This window comes from Tenrec ecaudatus, chromosome 4, assembly GCF_050624435.1.
Source record: "Tenrec ecaudatus isolate mTenEca1 chromosome 4, mTenEca1.hap1, whole genome shotgun sequence".
Lineage (NCBI taxonomy): Eukaryota > Metazoa > Chordata > Mammalia > Afrosoricida > Tenrecidae > Tenrec > Tenrec ecaudatus.
In genome coordinates, this window is record NC_134533.1 from 97670917 (window position 1) to 97694061 (window position 23145).

The following is a 23145-nucleotide window of genomic DNA, read 5'->3' on the forward strand; positions in this document are numbered from 1 at the left end:
GGATGCTCAGGAAACTATAGAGAAATTGAGCGTTTTAAATTACTGCCTTACCTTGACATACATATAATCTGCATGCTTACATGGATTATTGAAGTTTTAAAAATAGTTACCTCGAATTTATGTTTTCTCCCAAACATTTCAGTGCTTCCCTACATACACCCACCAACAGGAATCCATTCTGACTCACAGCAAGGTCAAAGTGGAACCATTGTGTGAGCTTTCTTGGGTTGTACATCTTTATGGGAGCAGACTCCCACTGAGTGTCTGGTGGATTCGAACTGCCAGTCTTGCGACTCACAGTACAACCCTTAATCCACTACCTTAAACTTTTTTTTTTTTAATTAGAGAGGGAGCTCATAATAGCCATTTTCGGTGTGTACCTGATTCCTTAGCCACTTCTTACTGTCTGTGGCAGGGGAGAAAGAAAGGATCAACCGGAAGACAATCTCACTAACTGATCATCTGCACATCATTTCTCTTGAGAACATTTCTCTTGAGAATGGTACACAACAGCTCTCTACTCTTCCTGCTGAGTCACCATGAGTCACAGGAGTCCAGCCATGGGAAGATATCCTGGAAATGCTACCCCCCTCTCTCCCTCTACTATTTTTTACCCAAGCACCTTTCCCTCTGTCATTGACAATTCCCCCATGAGAGGAAGTCAGACATTCAGATCCTGAGTTAATCTTCAGTCTACAACTGATCAGCAACAAGATAGTGATGTATACTTTTTATACTGGCCTCCCCCCTTCCTTTGCTTACCTACGTTTCCATCCCAAGTGAAGGGTCTGACTGAGGGACAGCAGCAGCGGTGGATGGCATGAGTGAGCAGAGAAAGATAAGGGAGGAAAAAATAGTGACATGTCTTAGACCCAAGGGAGATTGTACAGGTGCCCATTGTGTTAGTGCTGCCAACTTTTCTGTGTGCTTGAAAACTTTCGAAGCACGCAGTTGGCAGAAAAGTCATGTTTGGAAGAGTTATAATAATTCTTCAAATATTCATCTTTCCTAACAGCAAGCTTTCCCGAGGCGGTTATTGTTATGTTCTTTGATAGTTTAATAAATAAAGCCCTTTGCTTAGCAGCGCTCACAGCCCTTCACAGATCTTAGAAGCATTCTTTGAAAGATCACGGAAGAAAGGATTGGAAGGGTGGAATTTGTTCAATCAAGTGCAATTGAGACTACTTGCATTACTTTCGTGTGTCTAGGAAGCTCACGTTTAGTCTCAGTAATTCACCTTTGCCCCGGCAAAGATGTTTTCATAAGCTGGCACCAGGAAAAGTAAAAGAATGCCTTATCAAATGTAAAGTACTTTGTAAATGTTTCTAATTCCTCCATCAAATGTAACCACACAGACAATTTAGTTATTATACATTCTTCCATGCTTTTTGTCAGATTTAGTCATCATTAGTCATACACCTCCTCTCAGAACCCAAACCCATTGCTATTGAGTGGATTGCGACTCACGGGGAGTTTAAACACGGTGTCTGAGACTGGAAACATGTGTGAACGCAGACAGCTTCAGCTTCCTCCCTGGAGCAGCTGGTGGTTGAACCTATGACCTTGTGGTTAGCATTCCTAAGTCTAACCCCCAGTGCTACCAGGCATCCAGACACCTTTCCATAGTAGTTGATATTTCCTGAGATGCATTCAAGTGTGCCACTTGTTGTTAAAGAGGAAACATAGCACACCCCAAATTGGATGATATTGTTTGGATCCTTTTTTATTGCATGAAGGGGAAAAGAGGTTTAACTTAGATGCATGAAAAAAAAATACATACATAAATGTCACAAGGCTCTTATTTTGAACATATAGCAAATATGCCTACATTCATTGACCAAGCTTTTGAAATAGGCTGATGGTCTTCCCTTTGAGTATGAATAGTCTGACTGGAGTTCTGCATCTCTCTTCTATAAAATACCCCACGATGCATTTACAGTTTCCATTTCTTAAAGTGACCATCGATCCTTCAAAGGAGATACTTATGCACGTTTAATTATGGAACGATCTAAGTTCAGAGTCCTTCAAGTTTTACAACCCCCTCCTCAATATTTGCATTTGATATAGTTTACTGAGGTGAAATCCACATGACGTAAGCTTTTAAGTGAGCAATTAGCACAAGTGGTGTGTAGTAGTAACATGGTGTGGCAGTGACATAAATCTCCTGTCAATTTGTGAAGGGGTGGAGTCTAGCCTGTCCATCAGATCGTAGCTTGATGACCTCATGTGGAGGCTTGAAGGAGATAAATAGCTCACTGGAGGCGGAATACAGAGGAACACTCTCTGCTTCATTTTTTGCTAGAGCCCTGGAGCTGGAGGAGCCACGTGGAGACCCCTGCCAGCATTGCGATGCTTCCGCTGCCACGAGATCCACAAGACTTTCCACCCACCGGCCTGTGATCTTCCTGCATTCAGCGTCACTGCATGTGTCCCATGAGTCTGAAGAGGAATTCAGAGAATGGTATCACGCATATGGGCTAATACTGGACTTATGGACATGAACTGGACTCGGCTGGGATGCTTTCTAAATATACATTTGCTCTTTTATATAAAGCTCTCTCTTATACACATGAGTGTCTATGACTTTGTTTCTCTAGTTGACCCTGACGCGCACACATGGAAGCGCATTTTAAGAGTTAATATGCATTTACTCTGCTTCTCACTGAAACAAAGTTGCCACTGTGACTATGGGTTGCAATTGGTACAAGTAGCGTATTAGAACATGGAAACACAGTTTCAGGGTTAAAATGCCTTTTACTTTATTTCTCACGGAGATGAGGTTGCCACGGTGACTAAGGTTGCAGATTCTCTTTCAGAATGGTGACCCCCATCTGAAATAGTCAAGCCACAGAGACAGTTGGTCTGTTCTTTTTCAATTATCCTTCTTATCACATTCATTAGTGTGCTGCCTTCGGACTGAGTTATGACTTCTCGTTTCAGATGTGGTTAATTTGAGTTCGCTTCCTGAGGCTGTTCTGGGCTTGTGATTGCCCTCATCACATTTGTCAGTGCCTTTGCGTGGCCTGTGCCATGTGCTGGATGGAGCAGTTTGAGCGCAGACGCACTCACTGCCTGGAAGCACAGCTAAGGAGGCCCATGCATCCTTTCATGCTTGGTGGAGCTCAGACGGCATGTACAGAATGAACGTTATGCCAAATGGGAGAAACTTAACCCGTGACCCTGTAAATCTGCTCGGGCTCCTCTACCAGAGAAGTCAAGGAGCAAGTTCCAAAGATTGTAAGGCTCTTGTGCATTCCAGATCTCATGTATGAGGTATCTTTTGTGGATGCAGATACTGTGCTATGTGCAAGGCACGCAGAGACCAACAAGATACCATCTAAACGTTAGACTCTAAAGCTTAACACCAAAAAGGAAAGGGCAACCTGCGGAGAAAGAGCTGCATAAAAATGAAACTGTCAATCAGAGATGTTAATTGTGGCTGCAGGTTTAAATGACAGTTCTCACTCACTATTTATCTGGGGGTCAAGCTATCTTTCATTTGTTTGCAACACGGCATACTCATCCCCGTTACAAAGTGTCTATTTATGTTCAGATTGTGAGGATTGGTGGGCCGACTGGGAAGATGGACACTGTGGCTGCTCCGGAAATGCTTGCTTTCTCCTTGGGGTGCCCTGAGGTTGGCAGGAAATCCAGTGGGTTTCAGTGTAAGGTAGGGGACATATGAGCCCCTGGTGCAAACCCCTTGACCACTAACTGGAGATTCAAGTTGACCAGAGGACCCTTGAAAGAAAGACTAGTCATCGAAATCAGTCCTCGAGAACTCTGTGGAGCACAGTTCTGTTCTGATACCCATGGAGTCCCCATGAGCTCTAATTGACTCCACAGAATCCGGTTAAGGGAGGCAAAACAACCCCTTGCCAAGTACACCTTCGAGTCTCTAAGTGCACCTGGCTGGAGCGTCACAAAGTCTCTATCCATGAATGAATCTCATCATTGGTGTAAGAGATTCCTCGTCCGGATTCTGAGTCACAGGCATAGAAGCATCTCAGCTAGGGACCTAAGTGAAACAAAAAAATATGTAGGAGACTCAGGACAATGTCTGGCTCACTGTAAGCACTTAATAAATGATGACCATTATCATTATGATCCTTAATTTTATAGTTAGTGAAGCTGGAGAGGGTGAAAGAGAAATCACCCTAAATTACACAGCTAATAAGTAGCTGTTGTGTGGCCACTTGATTAATGTTTTCAATATAACGCATTAGGCTGAAATTTTAATTAGGGCAGGAACGGGGTACGTTTTTGCTTGCCTTTCTCTTTTCAGCATCTCAAGCAGCACAGCCGTATAACATAGTCAGTAAATGTTTGTTGAATGCATTTGTTTTCTTTTATAAAGCATGAGCTTTTAAACTGAATGGGCTTCTTTTGAAATCCTGACTTCACTGCCTTCCAATTATGGAAACTTAAGAGTTAACCACTTTGAGATTTAATGCCCCTAGCTATTAAAAATAGGACTCAGATACTTAAACAACACCTATTTTACAGGTCTGTGGTCAAACTTAGATGAAATAATATTTCTTAAGAACTCTTAGTATCCTGCACCGCTCCAGACGTATTGATTAATTTGTCTCCTTTCCTCTCTCTGGTCTTCTGTCACAGTTACCAAACACCACGGTTTGCCACCAGGGGGCAATAGCAAATGGAAATTTAAAAATCGATGCTTAAAATACATTTCACGAAGCGTCCTAAATTAAATCTACTAATTTTTCTCCTCTTCCTCGTCGCTGTGAATGCTCAGTTTGAAGTCTTGTTCTTCTTCTTACCTTTCTACTGCCTCTTGATTCCCTGTCTCTTCCAGTCTCGCCAAGCTTTCTTTACCCAGCCCTTGCACATAGGGGTTGGCATTGTAGCTATCTATCTCTTTCCTTTCATCCTGCGCTTCAGAAGGTGGTTACCAAAATCTTGGATTTGGAATGCACCTTAGACTTTATATTGTCGCAGTGCCCACGTTTCATCCCTCTGACGGTGGACTCAGGCTCACTTGATTTGCTGGCTGCTTCTGCACCTGTCTTGTAAGCAGACCTCACAGCCCAGGTCTGCACATCCCTCTGACCCCTCTGCCTGGGGGATGCAAACAGTTAGCACGCTCGACTGCTAAGGCAGAGATAGGTCATTCAAATTCACCTGGACACACTTTGGATGAAAGTCCTGATACCCTTTCTTAAAAAAAAAATAGCTTGAACATCCGATGAAGCACAATTCTCCAACACTCTAGGCACTGTACTGAAGCCCTAGCTGGTATATTACCCAACCACAACATGGTTCCCTTTGCGGCTCAAGCACATGCGGTTGTCGCTCTGGCTGCCAGTGATTTTAAAGTCTACCGGTCGCTGATTGGATCAGATTTTCTACTATTATTGTGGTAAGTAGCATTTGTGAGCTGCTTTTTTTTCAAGAAGACAGTAGTTACAGGAAAAACAGAGAAAACTAAAAATGGGTTTCTGCCTTTCCTAATATGCCATTGGTATTCAACCTAGAATGATTTTACAAAACAACAGTTTTTAAAGAAATATACTTAAACGACTAACAACTATATTGTCACATAGTATTCTCTAATTAAAACTGTTAATAGTTTTTACTAAGGATTCCCTAGGAGCCCATGTGGCACAGTGGGTTACATGTCATTCTGCTAACTACGAGCGAACCACCAGGCATTCAGAGGGAGAAAGGTGAGGTTTTCTACTCCCCCAAAGAGGGAGTGTAGGAAACCCACAGGTACAGCTCTGCTCTGTCCTAAAGGGGTGAGAGGTTGGAACGGACTCTGTGGCAGCGGATTTGGTCTTTTGGAAGGATTCCCTATTGTCAGGTATGGGAGGAGGTCCACGGAAGTCAGGTGGGTATAACAGTATGAGGTACAGCCGTGGATGCACCAACCCTAGGGACAACACAGATTTGGGGCAGTGTTGTTATCCCAGATGAGATGTAAGATTGAAGTCGAGAGACAGGGAATCTGTCCTCAAAGAGTACACTTTGAGAAAAGGTACCAGCGGGAATGCATGGATCGGAAAGGGCACTGCCTTCTCCCCAGAGGAAGGGCTCAAGAGAAGAGCACCCATAGTCTTTTTAGGGACACTTGCTTGCAGATTAGTCATCTCTTACCAGGCTTAACCTTGGCCTCCAAGCATCTGAGTCTGGGAGGCCTAAGTTTATATAACAAATGGAGAAGTAATAACAACTCAGTACAAACATTGTGTGTGTGTCTGTGTGTGTGTATAAGAGAGTTTTATATAAAAGGTAATTGTAGATTACGAAAGTATCCCAACCCAGTCCAGTCCAAGGGCATAAGTCCCATATTAACCCATATGTCCGATACTGATTTATAAAGTCCTCTTCAGACTCACGAAACACATGCATCAATACAAACATTTATAGAGCACATCAGTGCCAGGCTTGAGTGCCAGACATAATGTAGGCCAAGAAAAAAGTTTCCAGGTTTCAAACACCCATATATTAGTTTATTGTCCTACTGCTTTTTAAAAAAAAAATTCTCTTAAATATAAACAAACAAGGCTTCACACATCCCACTTGGGAACGGCGAGCACAAACAGAGCTATCTCTCTGTGCCAGTAACCATGCCAAGCGGTGTGTGAGCCAATGAGATGTGTGCAGCTCACCAGACAGCAGACAGGGCCATGCGCTGTGAAGTGGAAATTTTTTGGAAAGGTTACATTTCAGTTCATTAAAATTTCCTATGAACACAAGCTTTGCGGCCCAGACAATGCTTTATTTTCAAAGTGTACATTCTCTTAGAATGTGATTCAATTACCATGGTGGGAAGAATAATATATGAAAACAACCTTACAGAACCTACAGTCAATCCACCTCAAAGCACAAGCATTTCTGGTGTCTCACAAGTAGCTGGGTTATTGTAGCATGAGCGAGAGAGCCTGACTAGCAGGTATAATTAAAGTATGAATCACAGAACCAAGTCATGACTAATCCTGAATGCACCTCAGGAAAATAGTCGATTATAACCTACAGGACTTGGCCACTGCTGGGTGGACAGTAAAGAAAGAGTCCTGATTCTGTGTAAATGTAACGTTGGATCTGAGTTCAAATATAGTGACAAGGACATGACATGTATAGTTGGCATTGATTCCATGGTCCGTGCAAGACTCCCAGAAGATAGCACATTCTGCCTCATGTGGTCTAGGCTTCTATTTTTCCATATTTTTCTATTCGGAGAACTTCTTGAGGACGGCATAATGCCTCGCTTAACTTCCCTTTCCTCTATATACATCTCTTCTCCAGGCAGATGTTACCAGTGAGCGCAGCAGGCTTACGTCGTGCAGTTACATACATGAATAGCTAAATAGTCACCCTTATCTTAGAATCTAGAATAAATCTGTCCTGGCATGTAAGACTTTTAAAGAAAAATGGAAACTGACACTCAACATATTAAATGCTGCTTCTCAAAGACGGTGGATGCATTTCTAAAAAATTAATCACAGGACCTTGATTTAATGAAAAACATCTCGGAGCAATTGGCATTAGGTTTAGCCCTCTGGAGCATCAACATAGCGAACGTTGAAGGGAAATTGTTTGTTTGGCATCACTGTTTCCTTGTCTTTTAGGCTGTGTAAGGAAGAGATGTAAAAACACCTCCCTCATTGCTTTTCATGGTGCATCATTAACTGACAGAATCCATGATTGCACCCCTCTCCAACCCAGCAAAATGTTTCACTGACAGACATAAACCAGAATATTGGAATTAAAATGACTTCAGTGGTGGCATTAGTGATTGGTTATTCTACCAATACATTGAGAGATAAAAATAAAAGTATGGACAATGGGCTCAGAATAACTTAAATCAAATAAATTTATTTATCATAGTTTAAAATTTATCATAGTTTAAAATAAATTTATTTATCATAGTTTAAAATGCTATTTTAAAATATACCCCCCCCTTTATTAACCATTCGAAACTAAAATCTTGACAACCCCCGAAACTTAACAGGGAAAAATGTAAAACACTTTAATGGAATTTTTCCCATGCTTTGTTGAATAGAGCTTTTAAACAGATGGTTCAAATGGACAAAGCAATGAAAACATAGAAATTAAAAGCAGATCCTTAAGAAAAATAACTCGAGTTCTCAGAAAGCCTATAGACGATAGCAGGACAGATGTAAAGTAACAGTTTCTTTTTCATTCGTTTTTTTCAGAAGAACAGGCATTTATTAAGCGAATGCCTATCGCGGAAAGAATAAACTACCCTCTGGGTACACATCATTCATTCAGAACTCCAGACCATTTCAACAGTTTAAAACTCTTCACGCCTCTCTATGGACACTGTGCACGAGAGAGACGACAGTGCTTGTGCTTCAGATAGGTCCTCTTTCAGAAGAAGCGAGGTCCGAGGTGCATATTCGGGGACAGAAGATGGCCTAGCATCTTCCCTGCTTCCCAGGAGCTTGCAACATAGAACAAAGCAAACCAAAGCCTACTAAGATTTTCTCCTTGAATTCTGAAAAACCTTGCCTTTCTGAAACCCATGAAGTCTGAAAGAAGCGGCAGGAAAGAGGCAGAAGAGCTTTAGAACCTGGAAGTTTTATTACCGCCAGTGGACACTTGTGGAATAAAGTCTAAAGGAATGCTAGAACATAGACTCTTCTTCCCAGGCTTCACCACGACATTCCAAACTGTAGGGAGGGCTAACCTTGCTGTTTCTCTCTCCGGGCCATTCCCTAGGGAGTGCGTGGTGAGAAGAGGGGAGGGGGAGGGGGCGATTTTCCTGGAGGGGGACCACCCCTAAGTGTCACCGTGGGCGAGCGGGAGCCCGGCGCCCAGGAGGGGACAGGGTTAAGGTCCCAGGCCCCGGAAGGAGGCACCAGGGCGCTGGGCGTCTGGGAGCCCAGCGCTGGCCGGTGGGTGGGGGCAGGAGGGTAACTGGGCGAAGGGGCGGGGTGGCGGCGAGGGCCGGGAGCGTGGCGCCCTGGGAGGAGGGTCTCCGTGGCCGGGCCCGACTCGCTAGCCCTCTGAGCGTGCGTCCGGCGAGGGGGAGGGCTTCCCCGGCCGCCCGGAGCCGAGGCTGGGCTGCTGGCTCGCCGCCCGAGCCCCTGTCCAGAGAGTCGCCGAGCGGAGGTGCCGGAAGTGTGCGCGCGTCGCCAGAGAAGCTCGCCTGCTCCGGCCGCGGCCCGGAGCCCCGCAGCCCCCCGGAGCCGGGCGCGACCATGCGTCCCGACCAGCACGGCTGGAGCCGCCCCGTGCCCCGCCCGGCAGCCGGCGCTCGCCCCGCCGCGGCGGCCGCAGCCTGAGCTCCGAGGAGTCGGCGCGCCGCGGGCGCAGGGCGCAGGGCGCAGGCGGCGCGCGGGGCCCCGTGTCCGCGGCGCTTTCCCCGCGCGTCCTCGCAGCGCGTGTCCCCCAGCGCCCGGCCGGCCCACCCGCGTCCCCGGCCGCCGCGAGCCGCGCCGGGGCCATGGGGCTGCCCACGTTGGAGTTCAGCGATTCCTACTTGGACAGCCCGGATTTCCGAGAGCGCCTGCAGTGTCACGAGATTGAGCTGGAGCGGACCAACAAGTTCATTAAGGAGCTCATTAAGGACGGCTCGCTGCTCATCGGCGCGCTGCGAAGTAAGTCGGCCCGGGGCGCCCGGGGGACCCCGCGGGGTGCGGACCGCGGGGCTGAGACAGGGCAGCTTCTTTTGTTTGAATGGGTTTGGGGACAAAAGCGGAAGAGCTCCCCTGCTGGTGGCCCACCAAGTTTGTTCGGAGGTGTCCTGGGCGTCCTCACTGGACTTGCCTAGCTCCGCCGGAGGGAACGTTCCCCCCCCCCCCCCCCCCCCCCCCGGGCACCAGCGCGTGTCCTTCACATCCATCTGGGGAAAGAGCCCTTTGGGGACTAGGTTAGGAACCACTGTGGCTCGTTTTTGTTACTTTCACTGTGCCAAGAGAGTTAAGTCTTAGAGCAAAATAACTGAGTTAAAAAAAAAGTATCCGTTTCTCGCGTCTATCAGTAACTTCGTAGTCCACACTCAATCAGTTGGTCTTACTAAAAAAAAAAAGTTTAATGAAGACCTTCGCCCCTTTCCCATTCAGTAAGATGACTGAGCACCGTGGGACTCAGGAGGTTTCTTTTTAAACTGGCACGTTGGCCCGGCGTCTCAGTTTGTGGTTTGCCTTGTTATCTAGTGCTGGTGGAATGGCTGGAGATGGGAGCTCGGTGGCTTCGGGCAAGTCAGAATTTCTCATGATCTTAAAGGCCAAGATTGCCCTTCTGGGCTTCCCCGGCCCCTTTCCCACACACTGTCTGACCGCCCGGCTTCCTCTCGCTGGCGCTCTCAGGATCTTATCTTCTAATTACAAAAACTTAAGAGAGTAACCGAAACTGTTTCTCCTGGGAGGAATGGCAGGACCAGACGAGAAGGCTTAGCTTGTTCCTTTTCTCAGCAGCTGCTTGCAGTGTCCTAGAGACTTCTGAATGCAGCAGCCACTGAAAAGAAAACGTGGGCTTTCTGATCTCTAATATCCCAGGGACGGAGCCCTAGTGGCGCACTGGTTAAAGAGCTCTGCTGCTCACAGAAAGGTTCGCATTTGAGGCCAAATGCGCATAGTTGGAGAAAGACTTGGCAGTCTGCTTCTAGACAGCCCCCCCCACCCCCAACAAACAAACAAACCAACAAACTAAAAAAACCCAAACTCACTGCCCTCCAGTCCATGCTGACTCATAGTGACCACACAGGATAGGGCAGAAGTGCCCCTATGAGTTTCCAAGATGAACTGTTTAAAGGAGTGGAAAGCCCGGTCTTTCACTCAAGGAGTAGATAGTGGTTTTTGAACTGCCCGCTTTGCAGATCGCAGCCGAGCTTGCAACCACGGTGCCACCAAGCCTTGGAAATCCTTCAGGATAGTTCTGTGCTGTCCCCTCGGGTCTCATGGAGTTGAAATTGACTGAGCGGCTGTGGAGTTGGGTAAATGAGTGATAGGTAATTTTACAAAGAGCATAGGCCTTGCATGCTCTGACAACGCCCAAGGATGTATGCAAGGGCCACATCTTTGTGCATGTCAAGTAAACAGTCAGTACCAACTAGATGGGGATGTGTGTGTGTGTGTGTGTGTGTCTGAAACTGAGAAAAGAGCAGCATCTGACCTGTACTTTGAAACATGTAACAGTGGTAGCGTTGGCTTTTAGTCGAGTAGAAGATCAGTGTGCCCCCAAACTTTGTTTTTCCATTCCAAGTTCTAAAATGTTTGCTTATTACCTGTGTTCTTGACCCTACCCTACCCAACTAAGCCACTGCATGGAGCTGATTCGGATGCACTGCGACCTTGGAGAACAGAGTGGAATCACTTCGTAGGGTTTCTGGGTCTGTAAATCTTGACCAGAACGACTCGAGAGATTGGTTGGTTTGAACTACTGGCCATGCAATTAAGCAGCCCAAGACATGACCCACTACTCCAGCAGGCCCCCTCATTAATTAACTAGGCTAAGGAAAAGATATCCTATGACCCTATTTGTTTAATTTCTGCATTTGAAGGCACTGCTGATATGGTTTTTACGACAATTTACGAAACAAACAGCAGACACAATTTATTCTTCCACTTGGTGTATACACAGAGATCAACTTTATTTAAGAGAGTTTTTTAATCGTTTTATTAGGGGCTCATACAACTCTTATCACAGTCCATGCATACATCAATTGTGTAAGGCACATTTGTACATTCATTGCCCTCATCATTCTCAAAACATCTCTCCACCCAAGCCCCTGGCATCAACTCCTCATTTTTCCCCTCCCTCCCTCATGAACCCTTGATAATTTACAAATGATTATTTTGTCATATCTTGCACTGTCCAATGTCTCCCTTCACCCACTTTTCTGTTGTCCTTCCCCCAGGGAGGAGGTTACCCTCCCAGGTAGAATTGGGATCAAGATAGGTGGGGAGGAGGAAGCATTTAGGAACTAGAGGGAAGTTGTATGTTTCATCATTGCTACAACATCACACCCTGACTGGTTCGTCTGATCCTTGAGACCCTTCTGTCAGGGGATGGCCAGTGGCCTACAAATAGGCTATGGGTCTCCACTCCGCACTCTCTTCCCCCATTCAAAATGATATAATTTTTTGTTCCGATTATGCCTGATACCTGATCCCTTCGATACCTCGTGATCGCACAGGCTGGTGTGCTTCTTCCATGTGGGATTTGTTGCTTCTGAGCTAGATGGCCCCTTGTTTACCTTCAAGCCTTTAAGACCCAGACACTATATCTTTTGATAGCTGGGCACCATCAGCTTTCTTCACCACATTTGCGTATGTACCCACTTTGTCTTCAGCTATTGTGTCGGGAAGGTGAGCATCATAGAATGCCAATTTAATACAACAAAGTATTCTTGCAATGAGGGAGTACTTAAGTGGAGGCCCAATGTCCATCTGCTACCTTAATACTAAACCTATAAATTTATGCACATAGATCTATTTCCCCATCCTCATATATAAATATATTTACATGTGTACATGTCTTTATTTAGACCTCTGTAAATGCCCTTTGCCTCCTAGCTCTCTCCTCTATTTCCTTTGACTTTCTTCTTGTCCCACTATCATGCTCAGTCTTCAGTCTTCATTTGGGTTTCAGTAATTCCTCTTGGTTATATTACTCTTGATCACACCCTACCAGGCCTTCTACACCCTCGTCACCATCGATTTGGATCACTTGTTGTTCCCTTTCCCCTGGGTTTGTTAACACCACTACTTTTCCCCCACCTCCCCTTCTCCCATGTCCCCCTGGAACTGTGAATCCCGTTGTTTTCTCCTCCAGGTTGTTCATCCAGCCTATCTTATTTAGACAGACCTGCGAAGATAATAACATGCACAAAAACAAGGTAGAGCAAAACCAAGCAACAATATACAACAAAACAACAACAACAAACCAATGACAAAACAAAACTCCAGAAAGAAAAGCTTGTAGTTAGTTCAAGGACTATTTGTTGGCCTTTAGGAGTGTTTTCCAGTCCAGTCTGTTGGGGCACCAAGCCCTGGCCCCAAATTCCACCTTGGGCATTCCCTGGGGACCTTGCTGCTCCATTCCCTTCCTGTTCTATTGCACCCCCTTAGTGTTTTGCCTTGGTGTTTCAGGATCAGATCGGATACAATTCCCACACTGTGTCTCTAGTGTCCCCTGTAGGGCTATGGGTCAGTGAGGGATGTCCTGTCCCAAAGTGGGGCTGATCATGTGGTCTTCTCTGTGGACTGGCTACTCTGAGTGGGAACATCGTCTTCAAGGCCTGGTGGTCCAGGATGTGCTCTCCTCCTCCCTCTTCATTTGCTTCTTTGTGCTCCAATCAGATATGTCCCTCTCCCAGAGCTGCAGATTCAGTGCTGTCCTCTGAAATAAATTCTTCTCGGAGAAGGGGAAAGTGTCCACATGGTTGGGATTGGGGCCGGCTTTTCAGACCTCTCTGAGATCAACTTTTATTTTTTTCTTGTTAGTCCATTCTGGGTGGAGGTCTCTGTACTCACCTGTGGAGCATGTCTCTTGCAAAAGGGTCCCTCAACCAAGCATACTAACTACCCAAGGTAACTATAGCTGGAACTGCCCACTGTTCTGCAAAAGACACTCTCTGAGATCAACTTTAGCTGCTGAAGTTTCTGTAAAACAGTAGACTAACTAAATGAGTTGGCTCTATTCTTCCCAATCATTTTCATTTGGAATATTGAGGCTCAGAAAAGTTCAGTAGCCTAATGAATGGATCAAGAGGGCATATAGGTGATGGCATTATTTATTTTCCATTTTTATCATTTGGTCTTTACATGTTAACATTGACCCTTTCACTCTCCCCATCCCCTAACAAAACAACAAACTAACTGCCGAGGAATGAGGAATGGAGCCCCCTCAGAGCCTTCTTGTAAGATAGAGTAGAACAGCTCAGTAGGGTGCCCAAGACTCTGCATTTAGGGGAGCACACAGCCTGCTCTTTCTCCTGTGAGCTGCCCACCTTGGGATTTGACTCTCAGCTTATGCTACAATGGCCACCGTGGAAGGTTCTTTGCCCAGAGAAGGTAAGTGTTCCTTATGAGCAAACTGCCTCTTGTGCCGCTCCCAGACATGCTCTGGGGCTGGAGCATCATGGTGATCCAACTGTTTGCGGAACCTCTTGCCTTTCCACTCTCTTGTTTTAAAAGCTGAAAATAAAAAGTGGTGATAGGTAGATATGCAGACGTGCACATTATTTTAATTGTGATATTACATGCTTTATTTTGCTTTTTAAAGCCTAGCCTTGCAAAATAAGATGATTCCCATTTTTATAGGTTTGTTCTGACGTTTGTATGTGAAGAAATCTCCAATGGGTACATTTCTTGAAAATATAAACCTGTTTCATTAATTTGGCCTTGCACATGTAGATAAATATACACCCTGCTATCTTTTTTGTTGTTGTTTTTTTCGTTAGTTATGAGAGTGTATTCCTTTAATATTTGATTTATTTCCTTTACTGTTGGAAGGAAACTACTTTATCCCTTGTTAAAAGAATGCTTAACATCAGCTGCCAAATGAAAGAGATTTTGGAGCAAAGGATCCCTTGAAGTCACTTGAGGTACTTTCGTCTTTCCCTCTGGCCACCTTCTGTCCTTTGGGGAGGACAGGATGCTCTGAGGCCCAGCTGCAGCTGCTAAATGCCTGCTCAGCTCTGGAAATGGGGTATCTTTTAAAGGACTTGGGACCTGCCTGGTTTTATCTCAGGGAAACTCCTTCCTCCGTTCCTGATTCTCTCTGATTCCAGTGTTTTTCTCCTTGCATGAGGACATTTCCAGCATTCCTAACTTTCTGTACACACAGGGGGTCACCCTGATTCAGCATCCACTCAAGGTATCTCTTACCCACTACCTGGGGTTCTTGGGTGCAAAAGGTTAAGGCATTCATCTGTTAACTGAAGAATTTTAGGTGCTAGCCCACTGAGAGGAGACTTCTCAGCAGAAAGCCCTACAAGCTACTTTTGAAAAAATCAGCGATTGGAAACATGATAGTGCATAGTTTTATTCTGACGGATTTGGAAGTGCTATGAGTCAGATTAAACTGGCTGGCAGCTAGTTATTTTAATCTCCGTTGCAGTTTTTTAATACTCTGCAGATATTTTTGTTACCGATTAAATATTTTTTTAATATAATCATTCTTAGCTGACCATAAGCAGTCCCTTTTTAAGTAACATATACTCTTTCCACTCATGCTAATACATACACTTTCTGATGGAAATGTTTGTATGTGATTTCATGGTTAATACGTGCATGGCTGTGTGGAATAGTACGAGTCACACGTGCTCCTTGATCTGTGGTTCAGGCTGTAGATTTCTCAGATTTTCTAGAGTGTCCTTATGAATAAAGATATTGAAGTACATGATTTAAGTTTTAAGTTTTATATTTAAGATGCTTAATACTTGAATAATCAGATTTGATATTCACATCCACTCTGACAAAATAACCATTTTGGCACATTGAGCACTTATGACTGAAGACTAGCTGGTTTGTGGGATGAGTTAAAAAAACATCATATATAAAGAGAGTACAAGGTCATTAAAAGTCAGGCAAGAAAGAAGAGACCAAAGTGGATGTCAGAGTAGACTCTGAAAGTTGCTCTTTAACATATGGTAACTAAAGCAAATGCGAAAAATGATGAAATGACAGATCTAAATTGAAAATTTCAATGGGCAACCCAAGAAAACAGAGTATAATACTGAAATATGCAAAGACCTGGAGTTAGAAAACCCAGAGGCAAAAACATGGCCAGCTTATCTCAAGCTGACGGACTTGAAGAAGAATCTCAAACCTTGATCGGCAACAGTGGATTCCATGGGCAGAAACTGCATGTGGCAAGAAGCTTGGAAAGACGATGGAAGGAACGCATAGTCACCGCTTCCCCCAAATTCGTCTAGGTTCAGCCATTTCGGGAGCTAGCATACTATCAAGATCTTATGGCCCTGAACGGGGAGGCCCAAGCTGCTCTGCAGACATCATTGAGAAACAAGGGTCCCAAGGTGGGCAGAATACCATGACATGTTTCAAAAAGTGGAAGCAGTGCTGGAAGCGGTCACTAGTCTATGCCAAGGGATGTGGAAGACCTGGTTGTTCCACCGGAAGAGATCCCCCATTTGTGCCCATTCAGAAGAAAAGAGATTCAACAGAATATGGAAATTCTCAAACTATATCATTGATATCACATGTAAGTAAAATCATGTTCAAGTTAATCAACAACAACAACAGTTGCAGCAGAACATGGGAGCTGCTAGAAATTCAAGCTGGACTCAGAAGAAGATGAGAGCTACCATTGCTGACATCAGATGGGCCTTGGCTGATGGAGAGTAGAGAGTACTAGAAAGATGCTTGCCTGTGTAAGCATTCTTCTGTGTGAATCATAACAACCGATGGATAACATTGAAGAATGGGAATTCCAGAAAATTCCATCAGGTACGTGTGGAACTTGTATATGGACTGAAAGGCAATCATTCAAACAGAACAAGAAGATAATACTTGGTTTGCAATCAGAAAAGATTTGCATCAGTTGCGTCTGGTCCCCATCTGTATGATGACCACATCATCTGAGAAGCTGGACTACGCATGAAGAAGAACCCAGCATCGGGTTGGGAGAAGCCTCCTGAACAACCTGGGAGATGCAGATGATACCGCTTTGCTGAAAGTGAAGAAGATTTGAAGCACTTGCTGATGGATGGCAATTCAAAGTAAAGAAAGCAAAAAATCCCCACAATTGGATCAATTGATTGAATTTGCTTACACCCGCCAACCTTCCCGGAAGCAGCGGTCAATACATCAAACCTGCACTGCATTGGGCGGAGCTGCTGCACAAGACCCCGTGTACCGAGGAGCAAAGAGATCTGTCACTTTGAAGACCAAGCTGTGCCTGACCCACGCCATGGTGCCATCATCGACTTCATGTGCATGTGAAAGCTGGACAATGCTTAAGGAAGAACGCAGACTTGACACTTTTGAATTATGATGTCAGTGAAGACTCTTGGAAGTACCGTGGACCGCCAGAGGGACAAATCTGTCTTGGAAGACGTATACGGCCAGGGTGCTCCTGAGAACTGAGGATGGTGAAAGCTCACGTCACATACTTTGGACATGTTATCAGGAGAGACGAGTCCCTAGAAAGGGCCATCTTTTTCCATAATGAAAAGAAAGAAGACCTGCACGGAGATGAACTGACACAGTGGCTGCAACCAGGGGTTCAAACCACTGTTGGGAGTTTGATTCAGGATCAGGCAGTGCTTGGTTCTGTGGTGCACCGGTCACTGCACTGGAGCAGCAAACATGTGACCCGATTCAGTACGGTTTCTTGTGCTTTGCCAGGCTAGTTTTTCATGTCCCATTGTTCTAAGACCAAATTTAGGTGAGATGCTTTCAGGAAGCCTACACTAAGCTCTTGGGTCTTTTGGTTTTGTGGACAAAACTCACTGCCTGTGAGTCCTTGCTGACTCATAGCGACACCCCTCCCCCCCCCCCCCCCCCCGCGTGGGTTTCTGAGACTGTAACTATTTGTGGGAGTAGAAAGCCCAGTCCTTCTCCCAAGTTGTGTTAGTGGAGAGGAACTTTCCTATCAATTGATAATGGAAGCTGGGCAGATGGTGCTTTTTTGTAGGAAGTCTCCTTCATTGACTCGTTGCCAAGGGTCCAACAAGACCAAGAATGTCCATGATTTATGAAGCTCATGTGGTCATCTTGAAGCCTCATTCCACGGGACCTAGAACTTTTTATTGCTTTTTGATGTCATTATTTTGGAGGCTGATGGAGTTTGGTCACTTAGATAGAAACTTTTGATTCAAATTCCTGTGCCCCCAAATGTTAAGTCTCACTGTTATTTGTGGAGGTTAGCAGCTTCTTTCTTTTTTTGAAATGACTTTGAAATTATCTTTGTTGCCCATCAAGTGAGTCAGTGACTGTATTTTCCATCTCACATAATAGCAAATATTTTACTTGCCATGGGAATGGTTTTTAAAGTTTGTAACAGTCCATAAAGACATCTAAGGAACATATTTCTGATATTGAGGAGTAGGGTTTTAGCTTGTATGCTAGGATTCAAAAGGAACCCTGGTGGCACAATGAGGTAAGCATTGAGCTGCTACACACCATCCTTGGGCAGTGGCTCCTGCACACTGGCCTTTCTTGAAGGAAAATGAGGCAATTTGCTTCCACATAGCTTTGCAGCCTTAAGCCCTGTGGGACAGCTCTGCTGAGTCCTGTACAACTGGTTGCTGTACACCAGCAGACAGGGTGTGGAGATGCTTCAAATGGTTATTTTATAGACTTTGTTCCCTTAACCGATTGTTGTTAGGTTCGCCAAATTGGTCCTAACTCGTAGTGTACCAGTGACCCCGTGTACCAGGGTCTTGAAAAAGTTTGTGGGAAAAGGAAATGAAAATTGAATGGAACAATTTCACCACCCTTTTCAGATCGCCTTGTCGATCCGAATGAAGCATTGCCCTGTCTCGCGCCTGTTTCGTAATCATTGCCATGTTAAAGCCTGTTTTGACAGCCACGGTGTCAGTTCATCGCATCGATGGGAGGGAGTGTCTCGCTCCCTTTCGTTGAACCTCTGCTTGACCAAGCAAGATGTCCTTTTGAAGGGCTGATCTCTCCTGGGAACCTGTGCATGTGAAGCACAGCCTCTCCATCCTCCCTTTGCAGGAGCTTTCTGATTGTACTTATAAGACAAAGTCCACGGTGCATTCGATAGTCTTTATCAACACCCTAGTTTCAAATGCACTAGTTCTCCAACCTTCATTATAATTTATGCAGCTCTCACATGGAGGTGAGGTTATATGAAGTATCCTGGCTTCTCTCAGGTGTGCTGTTGGCTTCAGAGTGAGTGGCATTTTGCCTTTAATATTGTAAACCCAAATTCTGAACTAGACGGATTGCTTTTGATTTGGTTCATAGTGACCCAGTGGAACAAGGGAGGAGGCCCCTGGGGGTTTCGGGGGATGTCAATCTCTCCAGGAGTGGAAAGCCTCGTCCTTCTCCAGCACAGCAACTGGCTCTTTTGAACTGCTGACCCACTGGCTAGTACCCCAACGCGGAACACACTGTGTCCCCAGGGCTAGGTCTTTAAATCTGTGGCAGAATTGCTCAATACAATATGGTTTCTTGTTTGCTGCCTGATGGGCCTTGATGTGGATCCAATCAAATTGACGACTTCCAATGTTTTCTCCGCTTCTCATAATAATGCTGTTAATTGACCCGGTTTAGGACATTTTAGTTTCCTTGGCATCGAGGTGTCGTCTCTGCTGAAGGCCGTAGTCTTTGGTCTAGCAAGGTTATGTCATTCGCATACTGGCAATGAATCTTCCAATGCTGTTAACCTGTTTTTGTCCATCATCCAGTTTCTCGGATTTTTTGCTCAGTATCCAAATTGAGTAAGTAGGATGAAAGGGGACAGCCGTGGTGCACGCCTGTGCTGATTTTAAAGCATGCGGTTATCTCCATGTTTTGTTTTGTTTTCCCCCAAATAACTGCCTGTTGGTTTGTAATTTCCTTTTAACTTTTAAATTTGTATTTTGGAGTCCATAGAGCCAGCCCTAGGTAAAATGAACTTTGTAAGAATACTTTTGTGGGTTTCTGAGACTGTAACTCTTTACGGGAGTCAAGAGCCTCATCGTGACATTGTGGTTAGCAGCCCAGTGGACAATCCACTAGGCCACCCCGTGGGCGTTTGTGTGACCGGATTGTGGACTCATGGAACGGAAGTGATTGCGTGGGAAGAGGCTAGCAGCCGTTTTCCCTCTACCCTGCCCTTCAGGAACTTGTCCTTTCATTCTTATGACTGGTCCCTTTCTTTGTTTTTGCCTTAGGGTGAAACTGCTCAATTAAAGGCAGCCCCCAGAACAATATATTCCAGTTTAACGGCAAGGTGCTTTTATATCTGTACATCATGTCATTGGTAATATGCGCTCCAAACAAGACCTGAACATGCAATTTGCTGATGGTTCCATTCTCATGTGACACCCCCCCCCCCACACACACACACTCACGAAGAAAGATTAGATTTCTAAATCAACATATAGCTTCCTCCCTGGGGGATGGACAACAGAAAAATGGGTGAAGGGAGATGTCAGACAGTGCAAGATATGACAAAATGATGATTTATAAATTATCAAGGGATCATGAGGGAGGGGGGAGCAGTGAGGGAGGGGAAAAATGAGGACCTGATGCCAGGGGCTTAAGTGGAGAGCAAATGTTTTGAGAATGATGAGGACAATGAATGTACAAATGTGCTTCACACAATTGATGTATGTATGAGTTGAATGAGCCCCTAATAAAATGATTTAAAAAAACAAAGGCAAGGGCAATGAAAATGAAAACACAAGAAAATTCTTCTGCTCATAGCCTCCTTAGGATTTAGGAAACTTCATCATGAACCCGTGACTACCTTTATTTAGATCCCCTTTAACTTGTGGAAGCCAAACCCACGGTTACGGAGTCAGTCCTGACTCACGGTGACCTTATGCAGGGCCTCTGAGCCTATAAGTCTTTATGGGTCAGACAGCTGCATCTTTCCATGATGTTTATAATGCCATCGATGCGAGGTGATCCTGTGCACAACAGAGCAAAATGCTGTTCAGTCTTGCCTTGCACCCCAGATTTTCCAAAGCTGATCACTCAGCCTTGTTCCTCAAACTTTTTATTTTTAAAATCACCTTATTGGGGGCTCGTATAGCTCTTATCATAGTCCATCCGTCCGTCCGTCCATCCATCCATCCATCCATCCATCCATCCATCCATCCATCCATCCATCCATTGTGAAAGCACATTTGTACATATGTTGTCTTCATCATTTTCAAAACATTTTCTTTCTACATGAGCTCTTGGTATCAACTCATTTTTTCGTTCCCTCCCCCACCCTCCCTTTCTCATGAACCCTTGATAATTTATAAATTATTTATTATTTTGTTTCTCAAACTTTCAAAAGGGGGGGGGAAAGAAATGTTCATGGATCCGAATATCGATTTAGCTATTTATTGTGATAGGTAAAGTAAGTATGTACAATAAACACAGAGATGCATCATTTTTATGGTTATGTGATTCAAACAGCCTTAAAACCAAATCACCATGCTAATGTACTATTAACCACACTGTAAAATAAACCAAATCTGCATGCTGAGAAAACAGTCCAAGAAGCCGGACATAGGAAGAGGAGTGTGGCGGCGTCAGGGCTGGGCAAAGATGAGGAGCTGTTGATGCGCAGATGCCATGTGCTTGCTCATAGTGAAGGGACGTGAGGGCACGTAGATGAAAGACTGCAGCCTTCACTATGGATTGTGCCTCAGTCCAAACAAGTAAAAAAACCCAAATTCTCACAACTAGACCAGTCGGCAACATCATGATAAATGGAGAAGACATTGAAGTTGTCAACCTTTTTGTTTTACTTGGATCCACAATCGAAACCCATGGGAGCAGCAGTAATACATCAAATGACCGATTGTATTGGGCAGATCTGCCGCAAAAGATCTCTGTGGAGCATTAACAAGCAAAGAGGACATTGGAGAACTAAGGTGGACCTGACCCAAGCTAGGCTGGACAGTGGACTTGGAAATCCAAAGAAGAATTGATGCCTTTGTACTATGGCTTTGAGAGAGAGTAGTGGATATATTCAGAAGAGGAAACAATTCTGTGCTGGAGGAAGTACGGCCAGCATGCTTCTTAGAAGTGAGGATGGCGGGACTTCGTTTCATCTGCTTTGGACATGTGCTCGGAGGCACCCGTCTCTACAAAAGGACAGCACGTGTGGTAAGTAGAGGGGCCATGGGTGCTGCCGAGAGCCTCTCAGCGAGATGGAGCGACAGGCGCTGCACCAGTGAACTCAAACTCTACGGCAGTGGGAGGCTGGCATGAGACAGGACAGCGTTGTTTTACGCGGGGCCCGTGTGAGTCGGAAGCAACTGAGGACACCTTGAGGGCAACCAACTAAAACTCAGCAACTCCATTTAATTAAAGAATACTATTTTTCGGACCCCAACTTTCCTCTGACTCACAGAGTGTTGGTATTCCCTCATGTGCTGATCCATTTTCTTATTAAATCCCTCGAATAGCATGGCCTTTCTACAAAGTCTTTCTGTGGTAGCAGCTCCGCCCTATCGCACAGCTTCGGTCTCTGTTCTTGAAGCAGTTGTTTAAGGCGCTCGCCAGCCATGATGCCAGGGGGAATCAGTGACAGAACTTGGTGATGCAGAACACGCAGGCGTGATCCAGGAGGATGCACACATCTTCTCGAAGGGGCCTACCACCAGTGTCCACAGACTTCTATCTGTAGTTCATTGTTGGGATCGGGGACTGAGTGGGTGCTGACAAGTGAAAGAAATGAAATGAGGGTATCTTATTGCAGTATCTTAGAAAGGTGAGCTCTCTGAAGTTTCCATTTTTGTGTGTCTCCTCAGGGCCCACTTTACCATGAGAGCCTTTGTCCAGTTATCGATGTCTACTCATGGCAACCCCATGTGTGTTAGGACTGTGTGCCATACGGTTGATTTTCTTTCCATTTTTTTCTTAATGCTTTAGGTGGAAGATTGTCTTAGCAAAACTAGTCTCTGCAGGAGCAGTTTCTACACAGATTGTTGGGTCACATTGGTTGCTAGCCTGGCCGATGTCAGTTATCACCCCATTAACACCCTGGTTGCCTTGTTTCCAAAGAGGCCTGGCTTCCCAGTGGGTTAAGCTTTGGGCTGCTAGTCTAAAGATCAGGGGTTCAAACTCACTAGCCAACCGTTGACAGAAAGATGAGGCACTGTGCTTCCATAATCACAGCCTCAGAAACCCCTTGGGAAAACAGTGGGTTGGTTTACCCATTTGTACCCATCCAGTTTCTTTACCTCTTCTTGCCTTTTTATCTTTGCTTTGGGACCAATGCTGCCTTCTTGGTCTGATATAGTTGATTCCTCTAAGAGCACATTCCTGCTGGAAAGGGACTTCTGGGAGTGGCTCCAGGTTAAAGGTCAAGGTGGGTGGTTTCCGGGGGTTCTTCCAGGTCAGGACATCTGGTTGTTATTTTACAAGTTTTGAGGTTTATATTATGTCCCCCGCCCCCATTCTATCAAGGCTGTACTATTGTGTTCTGGGTCTGATCAGTCTGTAGTGGTAGCTGAGTGCCATCGATTCCATAGAGTTTTTTATGGACGACCCCCCCCCCCGCCCCCCA

General features: G+C 45.1%; 1 protein-coding gene across 2 annotated transcripts in view; it reads left to right on the top strand.

Moving 5' to 3' along the window:
- The first annotated feature begins 8951 nt into the window (after window positions 1-8951).
- Window positions 8952-23145, top strand: part of ARHGAP42 (Rho GTPase activating protein 42) — a 328893-nt gene continuing 314699 nt past the window's right edge. The window contains exon 1 of one of the 2 annotated variants that reach the window (XM_075546492.1): window positions 8952-9590. In XM_075546492.1, the coding sequence (XP_075402607.1) occupies window positions 9437-9590 (154 nt within the window). In that variant the 5' untranslated portion in view covers window positions 8952-9436. The remainder of the gene's footprint in view (window positions 9591-23145) is intronic. The other variant, XM_075546491.1, reaches the window with a different exon arrangement.